At 40.9% G+C, this 21,877-nt stretch overlaps 1 protein-coding gene across 1 annotated transcript in view; it reads right to left on the bottom strand.

Annotated features, from left to right (window-relative positions):
• Positions 1-19,946, bottom strand: part of ism2a (isthmin 2a) — a 31,634-nt gene extending 11,688 nt beyond the window's left edge. Inside the window, exons 1-3 of the mRNA XM_034111023.2 lie at positions 19,481-19,946; positions 4,421-4,654; positions 54-354 (exon numbers count right to left, since the gene is read on the bottom strand). Of these exons, the coding sequence (XP_033966914.1) occupies positions 54-354; positions 4,421-4,654; positions 19,481-19,597 (652 nt within the window). The 5' untranslated portion in view covers positions 19,598-19,946. The remainder of the gene's footprint in view (positions 1-53; positions 355-4,420; positions 4,655-19,480) is intronic.
• Positions 19,947-21,877: the final 1,931 nt, after the last annotated feature.

The following is a 21,877-nucleotide window of genomic DNA, read 5'->3' as shown; positions in this document are numbered from 1 at the left end:
ATGTCTGTGAAGCACTTTTTAAATGTATTTTTAAATCAGATGACCAATCTCACCATAGTTATCCTTTGCATCCCAGCCTGTGTTCCAGTGACCGCCCCATTCTCCGCCCACTCCACTCAACACGGGCTCCTCTGGGTCGTAGGTGTATTCCTCAGATTGTTCTTCCTGAGTGGATTTTTCCAGCCCGTTCTCCAGCTGATCCGGGTACTCCCAGAACAGCGGCCAGAACAGCTTCTTGTGGCTGTTGGCCCATTCTGAGGAGGACACCGACCAGTCGTTATGCTGCCCCCCTTTCACCAGGTCCATCTCCACCTCTGTCTCCGCCTGTGAGTCCCCTACCACCTCGATGGTCACCTGAAAGAAAAACACAAAATACTTGCTTTATAGTTTAGCCAGATGCAAGTCATCTAAGACTGATACAAATTGTTATCTTCTACTACAATGTCAGACCAATAATACTCTTACACTCAACAACTTTCTTCAGTGGAACAACTTTGACAAAAATTACCTCAGCAGCAAAAACAAAGATTCTGTCATTTGAGATAATCGTCATTACCTAGAATATGCATTCACACAGAAGTGTCATATAATGATGGTGACAGAGCTAACTTGCTCAAACAAACACCTCTACAAAGCAGTTATAGTACATGGGTAATGCAATGAGTAATACTGAAGGGAACCAGAGTCCGACTTGCAGTAAGGGGGTAGCAACCCGATTGGCCAAGGCAGGGCAATGCAAACAGGATGGTTTAACCACGTCGTGGATGTTTGATAGGCCTGATCCATTCACAGAATGGTGGGCCAGTACCAGTGTATCCAAACAGATTCTAAAACATGTTCTCCCAATTTTGAAAAGAGTGTATCTGCAGGGTTGTAGCCGCAATGTTGGGCGGTGCAGTGACAGTTAGCGTGTTTTGGCCTGATGTTGATAGTAGGATCATGGATAGAGCAGTCTCCTCAAGGTTTAGCTTTACATGGTGTGCAGATATCCATTGAGAGATTTTAGCAAAACAAGCAGTGATTTGTGTGGCCACCTGGTTTTCAGACAGGAGAAAAGACTGAATCAGTGTCATCAATGTTGACATTCTTTAGCCGTGGTAGGACAAGCCATGAAAGCAAATAAGAGAGCCAAGTCAATTGGTGTAGAGACAAAAAAGAAATGGGGCCGAGGATGGAGCCCAGAGGGATACCAGTGGTGAATTGACAAGGGTCTGACACAGACTCCTCTCTATTACCCTGTAGGTGTGGTGTTTGAGGTAAGATTTGAGCAGGGAAAGGGCAGAGCCTGAGATTCCTACTTCCTGAAATGTGTAAAGGAGATGTTGTTGTTTAGTTGTGTCAAATGCAGCAGAAAGGTTTAAAGGATTATTACAGAGGAGAGGGAGACTGCTCTTACGGTCTGCAGTTCCTCAGTGACAGCAAGGAGGTTAATATCAGTTAAGTGGCATGCCATGAAACAGACTGGTAGGAATAACGACGGCTGTTTTGATGAAGGTATGAAGAGAGTGGATTAAAGACAGCTCTCTCAAGTGTGTTGGATTGACAGGGGAGAAGAGAGACAGGTCTGTAGTCTGTTACATCACAAGGGTCAAGTGTGGATTTCTTTAGGAGAGGGTTAAATCTTGCCTCTTTGGAAAACAACCATTAGTTTAGGAAATGTTGATGAGATGTGTGAATAAAGGGAAATGATTAGGAGCAATAGACTGGAGATGGTGAGAGGGGATTGGATCCAGAGAGCATTATCAGGGTTGGAAGTGGTAACAAGGCTTAGAATAGCTTTTTACTAAGCAGTTGACACAATGGCTTGGTAGAACGCAAGAAGGAAATGAGGAACTGAAGAGATCGAGAAGGTGGAGAAGATACAGAATAGTTTTTGGGGGTTGCAGAATAGGGTGGAATTAGATTGAAAGTCATCTTTGCTGTAGAAATAGAAGAAGAGAAAGAGAAGATATTGGGAATGAGGTTGTCAAGGTGTTTGGACATCCTCCATTTCCTCTCAGCGCCCCATAGGATGGTTCTGTCAGCACTTATCGAGTCAGTCAACCAGGGAGCTAAAGGGGACTGACAAACCGGCCTTTAGGTGAGAGGACAGAAAGAGTCTAGAGATGAGGATAGACTAGTATTTGTCACAGAGTTTGGAGAAATAAGTGAGAAACCAACAGCTAAGGGAGCACTGAGAGCACAAATGAAGCAAGAGAGGAGTACCCATAACAGTATTAGAGGATATCGTGTTGTCATAATGGGAAAGGGGCAGAGTGAAGGACATGAGAAAGTGATCAGAGAGGTGAAGCAGGTTTGCAGAGAGCTTTGAAGTAGAGCAGTTTCTGGTACATTTGAGGTTGAGGTGCTTGCCAGCTTTATGGGAAGGTGGAGATTGAGACGTTCAGATAGCAAAGGAGTTTACCAGAAGTAGGGAGTCAGAGGACGGAGGGCCATTTTCTGGGACGTTAAATAGCAGGGCATGTCATTCTTCCAAGAATTCCGGATGTTGACCAGGCTCTGAATTCCAGAGTCACATAATTGTTTCTTAAAATCAACTCCACAAGTCCTAACCCCATTTCTCGTCAAGCCAACTCCACCAGGATTTGGTTTCAGAGTCACACTTAAGACCTTTTGAACTGTTATATTCGGCTGTCATATGTTTTATATTTCCACTTTCCCCCCTTTGTTCTTTCATTCCTCCAAACACCAGTGTAGATGTCTGGAAGCACCCTACTGTTAAAGGTCCTGCATGTGGTAACTCAAGACTCTGTCCTGACTCAAACCAGATGTACACAGAGATGGTTTTCACAGAGCGAGAGGGGGATACATGGTGCTGAGAACAAAAACTGAGGGGAAAGTGATGGTGGAGGACTCTGCTCCATCCCCACCCCCTGTGATCAATGATTTAATCTGAAACACCTGCACCTCACCAATATGAACTCTTCTTGACATGAGGAGAATGACGTGAATGTATTTCCAATCTGGGGTTGAAGATATGACCTCAAATGTATATCATATCTGATTACCAGAGGTGGAAGACGTACTTAGAACCTGTATTTGAGTAAAAGTAGAAGTACCAGAGTGTAGGAATACTCGGTTACAATAAAAGGCCTGCAATCAAATTGTTACTCAAGTAAAAGTAGAAAAGTTCTAACGTAAAAATATAATTAAAACACCAAAATTAAAAGTAGTCATTGTGCAGATTGGTCCATTTCAATCAATCAATCAATGTTTATTTATATAGCCCAATATCACAAATGTTACATTTGTCTCAGTGGACTTCACAGTTTGTAGAATAATATATATGATATGTTTTCTAAGGATTGATCATTAAAGTGTTCTCAAAGCTGGTGAAGGTGCAGCTAGTCTGAAGTACTTTGTAGACTGCAGGGTAGCTGGTGGATTCACTCCAGGTGGAACTAAAGTCTGATTCAACACTTGGTTATATTTCACATCATTCATCCAGATCTGTGAAGTAACTAAAGGTATTAAATACATGTAGTGGAGTAAAAGTAAATCATTTACCTCTGAATTGTAGTGGAGTAGAAGTACTAAGTAGCAGAAAATACTCCAGTAAAGTACAAGTAAAAAATTGTACTTAAGAACAGTACTTGAGTAAATGTACTACTTAGTAACTTTACTTCTGCATTACAGTTAAGGCTAAAAAATAACACATTACTGTAATCAGATTACTTTTTGTCTGTAACGCAATAATGTAACGCGTTATTGTTGATAACAGCAGTAATTACATGACAGTTATTATCTCATTACTTGCATTTCTATAAGGTCTTTGACTATCTGCAAAACGGGGGAACAGAAAAACGAATACAACGTCCCTTTTCGCTCGGCTAAACTCACGACTTCATGGATGGCTATGAGCTACCTGGACCAGTGTTATGATGGAACCTGAGCTAAAGAAAACATGGCTGATGTTCAAAGAGCAGAAACAGAGGTATGTGTACAGTACTGTCCTGATTAGATTAAGGATGGAAGCTGATCTGGGCACACATTAGCTTTAACTTTATTTAGTTGTGTGTCATTTGATTGATGGTGCATCTCAGGTGATGTTACAGAATAGTCCATTCATGTAACTAGTAGTGTAACTAAGTAAGTAAGGTATTCAAATGTAACCATGTGTGTGTAATGCAATACTTTTTGAGTTACTACCCCAACACTATTTATTTGTAAGTATTTTCTGTAATGTGATGCGTTATTAGGGTCATGCCTGAGAAGGAGTGAACTGTAGGCTATATGGCAATAAGACGTTTTTTTCTGTTGTTTTATTACTTGAGTTTTGTCAACACTGAACACACATTATTGTCATTATTGTCACATTATTCTTGGTCCTAGATACCACAGCCAGCTGAATTACATTACACTGCACTTGAAGATAAAAGACACATGTGGACCCTGAAACATGAAACCGTTGCACCCCTACCTGGATGTTGGGGTTCTGGGAGCTCATGTCGGCGTTGGCCAGCTCTGGGAAGTTCCTCAGGTCCAGGACGAAGGTCTCAGAGTCCTCCTTGGGTTCAGGCAGGGGGAGAACACCCGGGGACCAGCGGTGTCTGGACCTGGGGAGGGACGGACCCGAGGGAAGGGTCTGCAACAGGTTCTCCTGCTGGAGCTCCTGGAGAGTCTTGAGATCTCCGCCATGAGGCTCTGCTTTCACCTGACAGGAAGACAGATGTAAAGTCATGCAAAGGGGACTTTGCCTGTAACTAAGTGGATTTATCTGCAGAAATTGGTAGTCATTTAAATACTTTAAAAATAAGTGAATAGTCTATGGAAATAAACAAATTCCCCCATGTGTAATGCCCTTATTAACAACCAGAGGTTCTATGACAAGTTATTGTCATATCTTTATTGCGTCAAATTACAGTCCGTATCCGCTGTCATTCAGAATCTATTGATTTGACTGAACGTGTTGTCTACCATTCATCCTTTGGGGGAAATATTTACTCAAATAGAAGGAAATTGATGAAAAATGTATGTTTAGGTTTAGACCACTACGAAAGCTGTAGAACAATTTCTTAACAAGCGTAACTTTTCCTTGTTTGGTCTTCCAGCACCTTGGGCGTTTCAAGGACTCTGGGAAATATCCCGTTTTATTTTTAATCCCGCGAAACGTCAAAGTAGCTCTCTAGATATCCAATATCCTAACACTGGGTCTCCGGGATTATTCTGCTAACCCGGCACATCCCGCCCACACCGATTTGATGGTAAACTCCGCCCAGCTGAATCAACACCAGCACGCCCCGGGATAGTAACCAAGGGCACCTACTCCTGGCTGTGAGACGCAGATATTAAAGGGAGTTATTTGATTCAATAAATGTCTTTGATTGCTATGAGAAGCTATTTTATAAATACATTTTATTATCATTATTAGATGATTAATTAATGGATCTCTCTGTGTAAATGATTAACTCATTTAGTTTTACCATTTTAAAATAGTTAAAGGTAGGAAGCATAAGCCATTGAATTTAAGACTTGTGTCAGTTTTAATTTCATTTGCATTCTTATTCAAAGTGGGCAGTGTTCTGACATGTTTTCAAATTGCACCTTATTTCTTTTAATTATTTACCAAATCATATTTCCTTGTGATTTTTGTATGCTGTTCATGTTGTATCATTATATCAGGGTGTTTGCTGTCATGGATGGTAGTGATATTCTTCTGTGCTCTCTGCGCAAACCCATCCCACTAGGGGCAACAAAGGTTTTATTAATTGAAGGTATGATAATAATGTACTCATCATAATAAAAAGTAACTTAAATAAATGCTAAAAAGCACATTCATTTACAGTGACCTTGATAAAACTATTGACAGTCTGTGACTTGAAAAAGAAAATGTTTTACCTCCAAATATTAGCATCAGTATAAGCCTCAAATCCAGTATGAGTTGAGGTATCACATACACAAAATGAGCTTTCTTTAAAGTGTACTATCATAGATATATTACCCACAATAAGCAGTTATAATTAAGGCAACTAGGTTCCAACTGCAAAACGTCTCAGAAGTGCCTGCCTACCTCTGTGAATAAGCGAAGTCGATCATTTTTTTACCAGAACACAACACAACTGTTGTTGGTCATTAAAAAAACCACTGTTCCACTAAGCTGTTTTGGATGAACAGGAGTATCAGCCTATCACAAGTCAGCTGTTCTGTTTTCTGGCAGCTTGTATGAATCACAGAAATCAGAGGATTTGCTCACAAAAGCAAAGTAGATCTCTTTGCATAGCGTTCAATGTTTTTGACTCAGAAGAAACATCTATACACCTCTGAGGGAATGGAACCATGAACCCTGTCATTACTGGACAACCTGCTATACCTCCGCGCCCACAGGCCCGCTCACAGTTGGTAGTAACCATCATACAAAGAAACGCATAAATATAAACATACAACTTTTAGCAGTTACCAAAGTGAGAACAACTACTTTTTCAAATAAAATTAGCCCCCCCCCCCCTTTAATGCACTTTGAAGCAGGTGGTGGAGACCAAGGTTCTTAATCTCCATCCGTTTATAAGTGACTGTTATTTTTGTATATATCGACTGTTGCGCTTTATATTTTTTATTGATGCATTTTAATGTGGAAATGTGTATATATGTGTCTATGTTTGATTATGTAGCAGTATATATATACATATATATAAAAAGTGGGTGTACAGGAGTATGTATATATACCTCTCTGTCTGTATCTCACACAGACGTTTGACAATAAAGTTGACTTTGACTTTCCCTATTCTAGAACATTATGTCTCTTTGTCCTCCCAAACGTTTCTATAAGGTGTAGGAAATGTATGGCTAGTTTGTGAAATGCATGGATAGTCCTTTTTATCTTGTGGCCATCTACCATGAACAGCAACATTTGTAATAAAGAGGCTGTCTGTCTCGTGTTCATATAGCAGCCGCAGGAGAGGTCAAGGCTCCCTGTGAGCAGAACACATTTTATTAAAAACCCAGAGTGGAGCTGAGAGACCGGAGAGCAGTGGAGCCAGAAATACCTGAGCACATATTCACACACATACACAGCCACTGCGGGACAGGAGGTATAATCAGAGGTTATATTGATGTATGACTCCTTTCCTTCTAGCTTTAAAATAAACTATTCTAATATAATATCCTGTAGTAAATTGGTGTATTGGTCTTTTAGAGAGCCTTCTAACTTATCCAGAACATGTTATATTTTGCATTCTTTGTGATACATGTATTTTCTACTGTAGATGTATTTACGGTTTATGTTTATTTTAATTTGTATTTAATAATGTTTCCATTTGTATTCCACCTTTCAAATATGTTAATGCCTAACCCACTGGTGCTGTAACAAAATAATTTCGCATTTGGGATGAATAAAGTATCCATCCATCTACCATCCATCCATCTTATAATATCTGTAGAATACAATCATTCAAACTTCCAGTTGAGTTCCTTTCATTGCATGACGGGGACAATACTGCTAAAAACTTTGCTTTACGGTTACAGTCCAATCTTTATGTTAATATTCCGTTTGATTTTGTACATTTTTTCTATGGGCATTCTCAGAGATTGGTGTTATTTATAGCTGCAAGACAGACATGCTTACCTTCTTGTTGTTGGATGATTAATATGACTGTCTTGGTGCACTTGCTTGATGTTTTTTAGCAAAGTTCCGCAAAAAACTAAATCCGACCATTCAACATAGATTATTCCTCTCAACATTTGATGATGAATGAGTTCATGGTTTACTTCGCTGCATATCATTCAAGAAAAGGGACTTCAGTGAGGTTCTTGTCAGTCATTAATACTTAATAGGCTAGGAGGTGTCAATACGTTGTATATTTAATACTATCTCAGTTATCTTCATGAGTCGGATCACTTGTAGTTTTCAGTTCGCTGAACCAAGGACAAAGTGCATGTGTTTAAACCCCATAGTGGCCGGTATCAGTAACATATTAAATCAATGTGTCTGAGCTGCAGTGTATGTTCACAAAAGTTGAGCAAAGTTCGATTCCCTTCGTGGTTGAACGCTCCAGCCTGACTCCAACAAACATGGAAGAACAGTTTCCCATCAACTTGAGCATGATACAAACAATGGCAAATAGAAAGGAGTTTTACTCCAAATAAGTTTGAAGTGGGCATTCATTTCAAACGTTCACATTTGAAGTCAGCAGTCTAATCTTCAAGCTATCACTCTTCCACCAAAATCCAAGCTTGTATCTGATCAAACCTGATCAACCATCCCAAACTGGCCGAACTTTGAAGGCAATTTCAAGTCCTTTTCCTTTTTTTGCTCAAGATAGTCATCAAAAACACTGAAAAACTGGAACGTTGACTTGAATTAAATGTATTATGTCAACACATTTCACATAACTGTATTAGGTTAGTAGAAAGGAATAATATTAAGTTGAACCCAGTATTTTAAACTAAATATTTTTGCTTTCAACTAACCTAATACAGTTATGTGAAATGTGTTGACATAATACATTTAATTCAAGTCAACATTTTTTCAGTGAAGGCCGGCTGATAGTTAGAGCGTGGTGCTAATAAGGCCAATGCCATGGGTTCCACTCCAATACTGGCCGGTGGCAGTAACCTATAGAGTCAATGTGTCTGCAGCATGTGGTTCAGAAGGTGAGCACTAACTTTCATATAGGTCAGCATTCTACCCTTCATCCTATCTCTTCCTCGTTGTGACCATGTGGCCTAATGGACAAGGCGTCTGACTTTGGATCTGAAGATTGAGTGTTCGTTCCCCATCATGGTTGAAAGTTGAATAGACCTGTTGGAACAATATTTGCTGGCAACTTGAGCAGAATACAAACAATGTTGGTTAAGATTAAAGGAAAACATTTGGCTTCAAATATTTGGGAGAAAGTGGGCATTATTTCCACTAACTTTCTTAATCCAAAACATACGCGCTCTCGCTAAACTGTCCTACAACGCTGGCTATCAACTCGTTCGCTCAAGCCAGCCGTGTCCTATCTAGTGAGGTGCGCGTTCACATGAAAGGGGTGGTATCTGGAGCATTCGACCAATCACAAACATGGAGAAGCGCACTGACAGCGCAGCGTCATACTTCCTGAATGAAAAGTCAACTTTAATACTAGTCAAATATGAAGAAGTTAAACTTTAAACATCCATGACTTAAACACTTGATCCAGGATAAAAGCCTCAGAGCTGCACCTGCAAGGTGAATACAGCTGGGAACAGAACAAGTGTTTGAATGCATACATTAAGGTTTATGATATCACTGCCCCGTCTAAAACACGATCTGACTTTAAATGTATTTGACTCGAGTGTTTCGTCAACTTAATGTGTTGCTTAAAATAATACTTCTGCATACAGTATGTGACGCTGTGAGTGTTGCACGGCCAGATACGGCTCAGCTGACTCAGATCAGGAGATATGTGATACATTATGATGCATGTGATATGAATGATAATGGGACACATCGACGTCTGCACTCACAGTGCCGCGGACTGTAGGCTACATAATGTTACTTTGATCCGGTTACTTATGTTGTGGCAGATATTTAAGTAAGCTTTCTTAACGCTAATGTTATAATAGTCAGACTGCTCTGAAGATGGAGGTGATATTCTGTTCATGTTCACGTTCACACAATCGGTGATTTTGGCCGGCCGTCTTTCCTGCAACGGCAGTTTAAACCGTATTTCCTCCGCACACTGAGCTCTGATTGGTCAGCAGGCGTGGTGCTTTCGCTGAGTTGATCTCTTATCCTGGAACCTATCCTGCTTCGGAGCACAGACTAGGTTCCAGGATAAGTCACCATGGAGATCTAGCCCGCTAAAAAGTGAACCAGCTTCGTAGTACCGGAAATCCCAGAAGTTAGCTTGCTAAACGAAAATCCTACTTCGTAGTGTATACTACGAATCTAGTTCAACCTATCCTGGATATGTTTGAGTTATCCGGTTGGCCTAATCCAAAACATACGCGCTCTCGCTAAACTGTCCTACAACGCGGGTTATCAAGTGGATCGCTCAAGCCAGCCGTGTCCTATCTAGTTAGGTGCGCGTTCACATGAAAGGGGTGGTATTTGGAGCATTCGACCAATCACAAACATGGAGAAGCGTACTGACAGCGCAGCGTCATACTTCCTGAATGAAAAGCCAACTATAATATTAGACATATGAAGAAGTTAAACTTTAAACATCCGTGACTTAAACACTTGATCAGGATCAAAGCCACAGAGCTGCACCTGCAAGGTGAACACAGCTGGTAACAAGTAAGTGTTTGAATGCGCGCCGCATATTAACACGTTTATGATATCACTGCCCCGTCTAAGACACGATCTGACTTTAATTACATTTGACTCGAGTGTTTCGTCAACTTAATGTGTTGCTTAAAATAATACTTCTGCATACAGTCTGTGACGCTGTGAGTGCTGCACGGCCAGATACGGCTCAGCTGACTCAGATAAGGAAATATAAGATACATTATGAAGTGATATGCCGCGGACTGTACTTAATGTACTCTGATCCGGTTACTTATGTTGTGGCCGATATTTAATTAAGCTTTCTTAACGCTAATTTTTTTGTAGCCTTTATTTAACCAGGTGAAGCCCCTTGAGATCAAAAGATCTATTTTTCAAGGGTGACCTGCAGGACATTAGTAACATAACAACAACAGAACAACAGTAAGGATGACATACAACATAATGTACAGGGTACAGTATACAAAACTCTATTTACAGTGACAGGTACCATGAGTATCAAACAACATGTCACCCAGCTGAGTTTCAAAGTGATGCAGGGGAACCAAAGTGCTCAGTTTCAAACAGGTTTGCAGACTGTTCCAATTTAGTGGAGCTGCACATCTAACAGCTTTCTTCCCTAAGACAGTCCTAGCACTTGGCACATTTAATAAAACAACATCATGAGATCTCAGGCAATACGTACTTTCAATTCGTCGAGAGATCAGAGAGCAGATATAAAAAAGGTAGTTACCCAACATGGCTTTATAGATGAACATGTACCAATGACTGAGCCTCCGTACAGTTAGTGAAGGCATACAGGGTACAGTGATGAGTCAGTGCTTTACAGTTAGTAACAAATCTCAGAGCACTGTGATACGCAGCATCTAACTTTTCCAGGCAATGGGCCGGTGCATTCATATATAACAAATCACCATAGTCCAGCACGGGAAAAAAGGTCACAGAGCCTTTTCCTGGCTTCAAATGAGAAACAGGACTTGTTCCTGTAGAAGAAACCTAGCCTAACCCTCAGCTTTCTAAGCAGATTAGTGACCTGAAGTTTAAAAGTAAGACAATCATCAAGCCAGATACCAAGGTATTTGTAACAGGCAACAACTTCAAGTTGTGTTCCTTGCGTAATTACAATATCAAAAACAGGCTCTGGTGTAGTGCTGCACGATTCTTGCTCAAATGTGAATCACGATGTTCCTCCATAAGAATTGAGATCACGATTCTCACACGATTCTCATCGTTTCAATGAAAATATTTATTGCACTCTTACTCTTAGACGTCACGTGAGTACAATGAATTTAGACAGACAACATTTGTCTCTCTTGTAACAAAAACATAACTTTGTCTTTAGTCTGTAGTTGCTGAATACTGAACAAACATTACTACATTCAAAATGTGGAACCTGGAGCCAACTATTGTGGCTTCAAACAGACACCATCAACATCAAAGTGCTTGACTTAAATCCAAGTCTCAGTTTCTTGTAGCAAAAACATAGAGTAACTAAAATGAATTTGACAGCCAACTACTGTGGCTTTAAACAAAGTGCTTGACTTAAACTCAAGTCTCTCTGGTAACAAAACATATAGTAACTAAAATAAAGATATTGCTGCTGAGTGCTGAACATAAAAAATAGAATTTTTGCAGCTTTATAATAACAAAATGTAAACTTTGCAGTAGCACCTGTCCACAGTGACAGGACACCCAACTGCTGGACAACAACACCAACCTGTTTGTTACAGGGAGGAATGCACTTCAGTTACTCAAAGTACCTCACCACAGTGCTGAATATAAAAACAAAACAGTCACAGCTTTAGAATAATAATATAAAAAAAAGCCTAGCCGGCTAGCACCCAGTTCAACTACTGCACTTAAAGGTTCTTGTACTGAAAAAAACATAAACTTAAACAAAGTGATAGACTCCACTGAGTAGTAATGTCACTGAATCAAAAGGATTAACTTAAATACTGCAGTCAGTACTGAATATAAAAACGGAACAGAACATAAAGTTACAGCTTCAGAATAAATGTAAATAAAGCCTAGCTGCCTAGCTACTAGCACAGTCCATCTACTTTTTTCGGCACAAGCACAACTTCCCTCTCACTCTCGCCAGAGTAGCCACCGGGATTTTCATCGGTGTTGTTGTCATTGTCCTCGACCTCCTCGTCACTCATTTCTGTGTCACTCATTTCTGTTTTTCCTGTACGACTAGTCGCTCTCGTCACTCTTTGCTAATCAGTGCTAATGCTAACGCTTCCAGTGTTTCCCCTGGGATGGAGTCAGAGTAGCGGTGCTAAGGCACGTGGGTCCAGCATAATGTGAGCGCGGAGCACGTGGAATTGTTTAGTGTGTGCACGTGCGAAGTGCGCCCCGCCAATTTGTTTCTATGTGTCTGCCAGCACAAGAAAGGCTCTTGAGGCCTAGTACCAGGGCCGGTTCTAGACAATTTGCTGCCCTAGGCTAGATTGGATATATAAAGAATAAATTCAAAATCTCTACAAAAGACAAATACACTACAAAAACAGAAACGTATTGACATAGGTGATATACGTCAACATGGCTTCAAATGTATTCAGTATTGTATGAACATGTTTGAATTGGGGGGTGGACGTCACATCCTTTAGGGGAGTCCGGGGGTATGCCCTCCCCCGGGAAGATTTTTTTTAACATTTTAAAGTAAAATGCTTCAATCTGGTGCACTTTGAGCACACAATTACTAGAGACCTGATCTAGGGGGTACAACTCTAAACACCCATATGAAAAAGATCGGTTTACATTTTAATAATCAAATAAGTATGTGAACATAACCAATAACCTACCATAGCCAATAACAAATAAATGTAACCTATTTTATTTTTATTTTTGTCATTCATATCTTATTTGACCAGTTAACATTTATGTATTTATGCATATTTTTGTATGCATCTCTCCAACTTTAAACGACATTTTTGATTACTGTCCTATAGTATACATTGGAATGATTTCAAACCTGTTTTTATTTATCCTAATAATTATAAAGGAGTGCCTTGGAAATATGTGTTTACATAATATGTGGTCAAAACGATTGAGACCCACTGAGATGACTTAGAATAAAATGTACTTTTTCTAAACACTCAGAGAGTCCTTTAACTCACTGAGCCTCTCAGTCTGACAGGAGAGCTCTCCTCCACCCTGGTCGTAGAAACATCTGCTTCTCATATCCGTTAGCGCAGCTAGCACCAGATTCTAATAACAACAGCGCCGGTACCGGTGTGCCCTCTCTCTCTCTCCCTCGCTCGCTCTCTCGCTCCCACGCTCGCACTGATAAGCCAACATCCCCCACTTTCACCACTTACAGCGCCCATCGTACAGGGCAAATGAAAAGTGTAACTGGGGTGAAAAGGGTGTTACATTTACTTAATTATGAATGTTGTTACATCAAGGCCGAAAATTAGGATGAGCGCCAACGGTCAAAAATGTTTTTTCCCCTCCCAGAGCTGTCAGCGCAGCGCCCCCCAAATCTGGCGCCCTAGGCGACCGCCTATGTCGCCTATGCCAAAAATCGGCCCTGCCTAGTACATACAGTGGCAATGTCTCAAGATTTAGCAAAATTACACCTTTATTGAACATACAGTAACACAAATACTACAAATCCACATAACAAACAATCAAAAATGAAAAAGTGTCGCCACTTATTATTTTAATAATACTAGGCTCCCCTAGTATATTTCAGCGCTGCGCCGCGCTGCGCCGCGCTGCGCCGCAACTATTTGTATATAGGGGAAACACTGTTATCTCACGTGAGGGCAGGAGCCGGCAGTATGTTTACAGAAGCTGTAAACATACTGCCGGCTCCTGCCCTCACGTGCTGCAGTCAGTGAGTGTTGCCAGGTATACTTATTATATGCCACATTGGGCTTATCTTTCTGTAAAGTTGCTTGGTAGTAAGTAATAATGGTTGTTGCGGTTGTGAGCTTGTAGACCCGACATATATAGGTTTAAAGTGCTCATGTTCTTTTGCGCTTGTTTCCATAGACCTGGTTGCTTATTCCTTCCGCAAAAACTGGCAACACTAGTGGCTGCAGCGTTAACACTGCATGAGAGGAGGAGAGACAGACAGACAGAACACTACCATTTGGATGCGATCATGGTACTTTAATGTTAAATGTATAGAGTATATTTGCTTTACATCGTTTAAATATGATTGACATTGCAAGTTGGTATTATTCAGAAGCAAAATAATTAAAAAATGTAAAAAAATCAAAAAAATAATAATCTGCTTGACGTCATAGGATCGCCGTAATTTAGAAATGAGATCGCATAGGTGTCTGAATCGAGATCACGATCTTTTTTCGATTAATCGTGCAGCACTACTCTGGTGTCTTTTTTGCTTTTGAAAAGAGCATTACCTTGGTATTATCCACATTTAATAGAAGCTTTAATTCAGAGAGCTGAGTCTGAATAGTGTTAAAAACAGCCTGTAATTTAACAACAACCTCTTTAATGGAGGGACCTGCACAGTACATCACAGTATCATCCGCATACAAATGTAACGTAGCTTCATCCACATTATCACCTAAACTGTTAATATATATGGAGAATAAAAGTGGTCCTAAAACAGAACCTTGTGGTACACCATTAGAAATGTTTAACCACTCAGAAAACAGTCCATTAAAATGAACACCACGACTTCTTAACACCACAATGCGTGGTGGAGTCACGAACTTTGTTACAATTACGTGTCTGCACCACGCAAACAACCCCAATGTAAAGTGAATGAGGCTCCTTTGTCGTGGTGCACACACGCATTTCTACACGTTTTTTTAAACGTTTTTTTAAATCTACTTTATAGCTTGTAGTAACTCACGGGAGGCTTCTTTTATTTTATTTGTATTCATAATAATTTGAATTTTTCGTCAGAATGTAAAAATTACATTAGTTACGAATTTGTGTTCTCAAAAAACAGTGCATTGTGTGTAATACAACTGTGATTTTTATTAAATTAGTTAGTTTTTAAGGAAGGCCAGAGCTTCAGCTGTGTCAAATAGATTGTTCCCTTTAGTTAACGTTATTTAAAAGATAATGATCATGTCCCCTGTATTGTATTACGAGCGTCCATTCCCATTGGATAACGGAGAATTTTACACCCGGAAGTAAGTATTCTCCTTACTGTCGATTGATTTTACAGTGATATCTGCACTACTCATCGACTAAAAAACACCAGATTATCCTTGTTAATTACACAACATTGATTGGTTTGAATTGTGTGCAATGCCAGTATTTTCCCCCTTCGATTCGGAGAAACAAAGATTTTTTCGGAGTTTTTGGATGGCAGAAGACACTACACTACCCAGAATCCTCAGCTATCGTTTTGGACTACACCATGTGCTTAGCTTGACAAACCCCGTGATCAGTCCTCAAGCTCTTTGATTGGTTGACCTCCAACTGCATTCCATATGAAAAAAGGTTTCGTAAAAGAGAAAATCATACTTTATTCAGCAGTGCTTGCTTTACTCTTTGAAAGTCATTACATGAATGCATTGTAATAAATGGTTTGGCTGCATTAAATATTACACATCTGTCGTAGTTCTTTATTTATCTACAGAGATCGGGCATCAGAATAGACCGGAAACTATTCTTTTACCGTTCTGTTTTAATTTCACAATAAAGTTAGTATCTGTTTTGATATTATTGTTTTTTATTAACTACTAGACGACTGGGTAATGTTAAGACCATATTTTCTGGGTTGCTGTGAGTTTTTTCCATCGCTTTTGTGTTACAAATATCAAAACAATAACAAAATAATATTCGTCGTAAACTAAACCAGAAACAGCAGTATATTTTATTTTGTTAACACTGTAAACTTTACAGCTTTTTAACCCAAACCACCTACTGGTTAAAGCACGTTATTGCACGTTTAGAGTAATTGCAATGCAGGAAGATTGTGTTGCTTTTTAACGACTGTTTAAAATGCCTTTTTCTTAATGTCTTTCATTTTTGTAAAGCACTTTTGAATGTGTTATATTTTATGAAAACATTTAAATATTAAGAGTACATACAAAATAGTGGGAAAGTAGAAGGTCAATGATATAAATATAGAATAGAAAATATCAAGAAGATACTCAAATGATATCTAGAATAAAACAGTTTAGTGCCTGATAGGAGGATGTGCTAACTAATAAGGCTTTATTTAAACATTAAAGAATACTTTAGGTTAAGGTCTTCATTTAAATAGGAAAAAAGCTTTGGGGGTATCTATCTACGGATAAATATTAAGCCTGACAAAGTCTAAATTGCATGGTTTGTTTTGGAACTTGACAATCAACTTTCCTGCAATGTTAACTATGTTGAAGCACTTATTTTAACTGATATTATACACATGAATTATAATCTTATGTATGTAGATAGTATAAGAAATGTGCAGAATACGACAGTGTAATGGTGGAAGTATACACACATTGATAGATGTAATGCACTGTTGAGGAACCTGTGACCCAAGTTTTTCATTCATTGCATAACTACACTGTTGTGTATATGATATGTCAATAAACCTTAGAAAATCTAGAAATCTTGAAAGGGATGTGCAAAGTAGCAATTATATACAGTCTTTAATGAACTATTAGAGAATAACGAGTAATGAATATGCTTTAAACGGATCTGCAGATAAATATTTAGTCTTCTCAAGCACCAACTATCAAATATCTCTCCTGATTGTTGGCACTTGACAATCACCTTCACTGAATTTCACTCAGGTGTAACTAAAGTCTGATTTAAGGGTTGTTTATATTTCACATCATTAATCCAAATCTGTAAAGTAACTAAAATAAATGTAGTGGAGTAAAAATACCAGGTTAACCTTAAAGAAAGCCCTCAGGATTATAAAAGACCCCCATCACCCCAGCCACAAACTGTTCTGTCTGCTGCCGTCTGGCAGGCGGTACTGCAGCATCCGGACTAAAACCACCAGACACATGCGGCTTTCACACCAGCGCTTTTCAGTTTCTAGCTCCGAGCGGGAGCTTTTCTGGTTCAGCTCCGGTTTCCCTTTTCAGCTCCCGCTCTGTACACCTGCTGCGTCATGACGTCACCGTTTACATCTCTGATTTGCTCCCCAACGGCAGCCATTACGGCGCTCACAACAACAACAACAACTGCGTCGGGTCGATGATCGTGTTGCTTTTAATCACACGAAGCCAGAATAAATTGAATAACGACTTCTCCAACCTTATACTTTGCTCCAGAGTGCCGTGGTTCATTGTTTATTAATGTGTTTCTGCAGCATTTACTGACCGCTGCCGTATTGGCTGCTCTTCCACGGGAGTTTATTCTCCCGTTAGCTCCCGGTTAGCTCACACTGCAGCGGCCGCTCTAAAGTATTCACTGTCCGACTCACACAAGCAGCTGATGCATATCCCCAGTTCCCCTTAGTGAATGTGTGTCAGTCTGAAGTGACACTGTTTGGTATCACAACGCTGTTATGAAAGTTTCTCTGGTATAAAACGGGTGATGTTAGCATAGCAACCGAAGCTAAACTGACTACTTGCATCCGATAGCTGCAATAATACAAAACAACACGTCTGCCTCTCTCCACAATGATCGATAACAGTGAACGGATGGTCAAAGTAAGGTACAAATAAACAGAATCACACAAAGCCTGGTTAGTGCTGCCTGACTTTATAAAGTGTGTTTATAGGCACTACTGCTTGTAGGCAGGCATAACAATCGACCCATGTTCAGGGGAGGTGGGTTTAGTTTCCTGCACGCCTCGACGTAAGAGAGACGTAAGCGACGTCGCCTCTTAGCTCCAAAGCTCTTGCCTCTGGACCGACAATTTTTTGGAGCTGGAAATGAAGCGGATTCCGGAGCTAAGAGCCGGCGCCGCTGGGGTGTGAACAGGAAAACCCGGCGCTTTTCAGGCTCTAGCTCCGAGCCGGAGCTGAAAAGGCGCTGGTGTGAAAGGGGCAACAGAGACAGCTTCATCCCACAGGCTATACGATTATTAAACACCTGAACTTAGAAACAACATCCATAACATTCATCTGGCTGCTACTTAGAAATTATTTATCTAATATATCATATTCCAATCACTTGTAGACTCTTATTGCACTATTTCACTATTTTTTCTGTGTAGGCCTATCTGTTTTATTGCGTAGCACTGTTGGAGGAGCCTGTGACCTAAGACACGTTCGATTCCTGTTTTGAATAGTGTGCCGTCGGTGGGTTTCATTCCATTTCAAAGTCCTTTTGGACGCTCTGTGTAAACTTCGCACACTGCCACTCCAACATCCAATCACAGAGGTTGAGGACTGATCACAGGTTTGTCAAGCTAAGCACATGGTGTAGTCCCAAACGATAGCTGCGTATTCTGGGTAGTGTAGTGTCTTCGGCCATCCTAAAACTCCGAAAAAATATTTGTTTCTCCGAATCGAAGGGGGAAAATACAAAAGCATTGCACACAATTCAAACCAATCAATGTTGTGTAATTAACAAGGATAATCAGGTGTTTTTTAGTCGATGAGTAGTGCAGATATCACTGTAAAATCAATCGACAGTAAGGAGAATACTTACTTCCGGGTGTACAAGTCTCGTTATCCAATGGGAATGGACGCTTGTAATACAATAGAGGGGACATGATCATTATCTTTCAAATAACGTTAACTAAAGGGAACAATCTATTTGACACAGCTGAAGCTCTGGCCTTCCTTAAAAACTAACTAATTTAATAAAAATCACAGTTGCATTACACACAATGCACTGTTTTTTGAGAACACAAATTCGTAACTAATGTAATTTTTACATTCTGACGAAAAATAAAAATAATTATGAATACAAATAAAATAAAAGAAGCCTCCTGCGAGTTACTACAAGCTATAAAGTAGATTTAAAAAAACGTGTTATAGAATAAAAGCTCACTGCGGGACGTTGTAGAAATGCGTGTGTGCACCACGACAAAGGAGCCTCATTCACTTTACATTGGGGTTGTTTGCGTGGTGCAGACACGTAAATGTAACAAAGTTCGTGACTCCACCACGCATTGTGGTGTTAAGAAGTCGTGGTGGAGTCACGCATTCTGGTGAGATCAGGTTGCAAAATAAACGTAAACCTAATTATAAACTGAAATCTATATTAGTAAGACATGATGTCAATGTTAAATCTCAATAGAATAATATCATTATTATTGCTTTAAGTAGACAAAGATAAGAATGTCAGTTTACACAATTCTTGCATTGCTTTACTGTCATTTACTGCATGTGCACTGTGTGCATGTTCAATACATTACAAGCACCATAATAATCGGTACAGCATGGGGGGGGGCTAGTCTACCTGAGGAGCGGATGCTGAGCTGTTTCTGTCTCTGGAGGTTGTGGGGAACCCGCGGACTGACACCCACAGCAGGGTGAGGGTCAGGAGCCGGAGACAGGACCCTGTCCCCCGCCGCATCTTCTCCACAGCTCAGGGTCGATCTTCTCCAAAGTGGCGGAGCTCCTCAGCCTGTACCCGTGGAGGTGAGGGGGGGGGGGGGTCAGGCGTCCTGCTGTCCGTGCGCTCTCTCCGCTCCGACTGGAGACGCTTGATCCCAAATTGTTATAATCCCTGGTGTCCGATTCCTTATTCAGGTATGGTTATTCCATGCACATGTAGAATGCAACTAGTAAACCGACGATACGTTTCCTCAGGTTGTGTTCTCCGTCTTTAGGCAGAACTCTCAGTACGGCCGGGTTTCAGCGCGCAGAGCGGGGAGGTGTGCAGCTCTCCCCGGCTGAGCTCATCCTCTCGGTCCGGTTCCTCTGGTTGCAGTCCAGCTTGTAGTATTGGCTTTGCCCCGGATGACGCAACGGAGGGAGGGGAGGTTGGGGGTCAGCAGGGGATCCTGGGGAGGGTAACACAGGCACGCAGCGTCATAGTCCTTAATGCTGGAAGTAATCTGATTTTTAATACAGGACCCTAAAGAGGTGGAAGAAGTACTTAGATCGTGTACTTCAGTAAAAGCAGTAAATAAGGCTGCATTCAAATTCTTACTAAAAGTACCAAAGTATTGGCAATAACATCAGTGGCGACTGGTCATTATGGGCAGGTGGGGCACAGTCCCACCTAGTGTCAGCAGAAAGTAATTCAAATAATAATTCAAAGAAAATGCAAAAGAAATGCATCTTAAAATATATTTTAAGATCATGTTTAATCATCTGATTCGTCTGTACATTGCTGTTTTAGTCTGTGTTCTTCTAATTAGTGCCTATTGAGCCGTAACACGACACTGCGCATGCTCAGAGTATTTGTCTATTCAATAGAGGTTTCTCAATACTCTAATTTCCCCTCCTCGACTCCTCGGTCCTCTGGTAGTGACCCGGAAATGGATTTCAGCGCGCCATGTTGAAGGACATCTAATTTCTCTAAAAATGCAGATCGAGGACCGAGCATCGAGCATTGAGGAGGCTCTCTGGAGGAGCTCAAACCGAGGAGACACTGATGGGTCCTCCACGGCTCCTCCGCGGACGCATTTCTGGGAACGGTGGAGGCGTTACGCACGGCCGGACTTATCTCAGCCAATGACAGCTCTGCATGCATTCCCTGGATATTATTTTAGAAACTGCTTTCATCGCGAAGCGATGTTTACAGTAGAGGCTTCTCAATTCTTAAATTTCCCCTCCTCGACTCCCCTCCTCCACTCGATCCCCTCCTCGAGACTTAGTCCCGCCCACAGGAGATGCGAGCGGAGGACCGAGGAGGGGAACCGAGGAGAGAGGAGGGGAAGCAGCAGACGTTTAAAGAAATGAGAACTCCTCTCCTCTGAGCGGTCATATGAAAGCGACGTCCGTTCATTATTACGTGGCAAGAGCTGCATCAGCTGTCGAGTGTTTTGTCATATTTTATAATCTCTGTTAGATCAGCTGAACATTGTTCCCCCACATATTTACTTTGAATTCATTGACAGTGCGGTATAATGAGACAATAAAAGGCTACAGATGCGGACACACAAATATATTTATATAAATATATACAATTTAAAGTATGAGAGCACTCTCATAATAACGTAACACAATCAGAGACTGGATATATCCCCCCCTCTCTCTGGTCGCTGAAATGGGGAATTGAAATTACGGGCCAAAAGTTGTATTTGCAAGTATTAAAAGTAAGCAGAGGACACCAAACCAACTGAGACCCGTCTGTCCGCCACATCTACGCATTGTACAACACACACCTACACACTGTACCACACACACAGTGGCGCCAGCAGGGGGGGCCAGGGGGGGCCATGGCCACCCTGATATATTTGTTGGCCCCCCCACCACACACACCGCCTCGCCAGTCACGTATGCATAGTAGTTTATCTGATATTTAACAACAAATACACAGCCAGCGAGTCGCTTGATTTGAGCTTCCAACGCTCATACTGTAGCCCCTCCCTCTCCCTCTGCTACCATGGTAACACTCTGATACTCGGCGCACCACTCTGATACTCGGCGTACCACTCTGATACTCGCGCGCACCACTCTGAGATTCGCACAGACAGCAGAAGGTTGCAGCAAAACGTTTCTTTCTACTGACTGGACTGGAGTTGACAAAAATCCACCAGACTTCTAGAAGGTAAGTCGTATACGTTCGTTGCCTGTTAAGCCCCACAACACTTTAGGCTTTAGTGTGTTAGCTTTAGGTAGCAAAAAACGGAGATATGCTTACCTTTAGCTGTTATGCTAATCAAAAATTGTGTTCAATGGCATT

The sequence above is a fragment of the Pseudochaenichthys georgianus genome, chromosome 22, assembly GCF_902827115.2.
Source record: "Pseudochaenichthys georgianus chromosome 22, fPseGeo1.2, whole genome shotgun sequence".
NCBI lineage: Eukaryota > Metazoa > Chordata > Actinopteri > Perciformes > Channichthyidae > Pseudochaenichthys > Pseudochaenichthys georgianus.
Note: the sequence above shows the minus strand (reverse complement) of the source record. Positions and strands in the feature narration are given on the sequence as shown.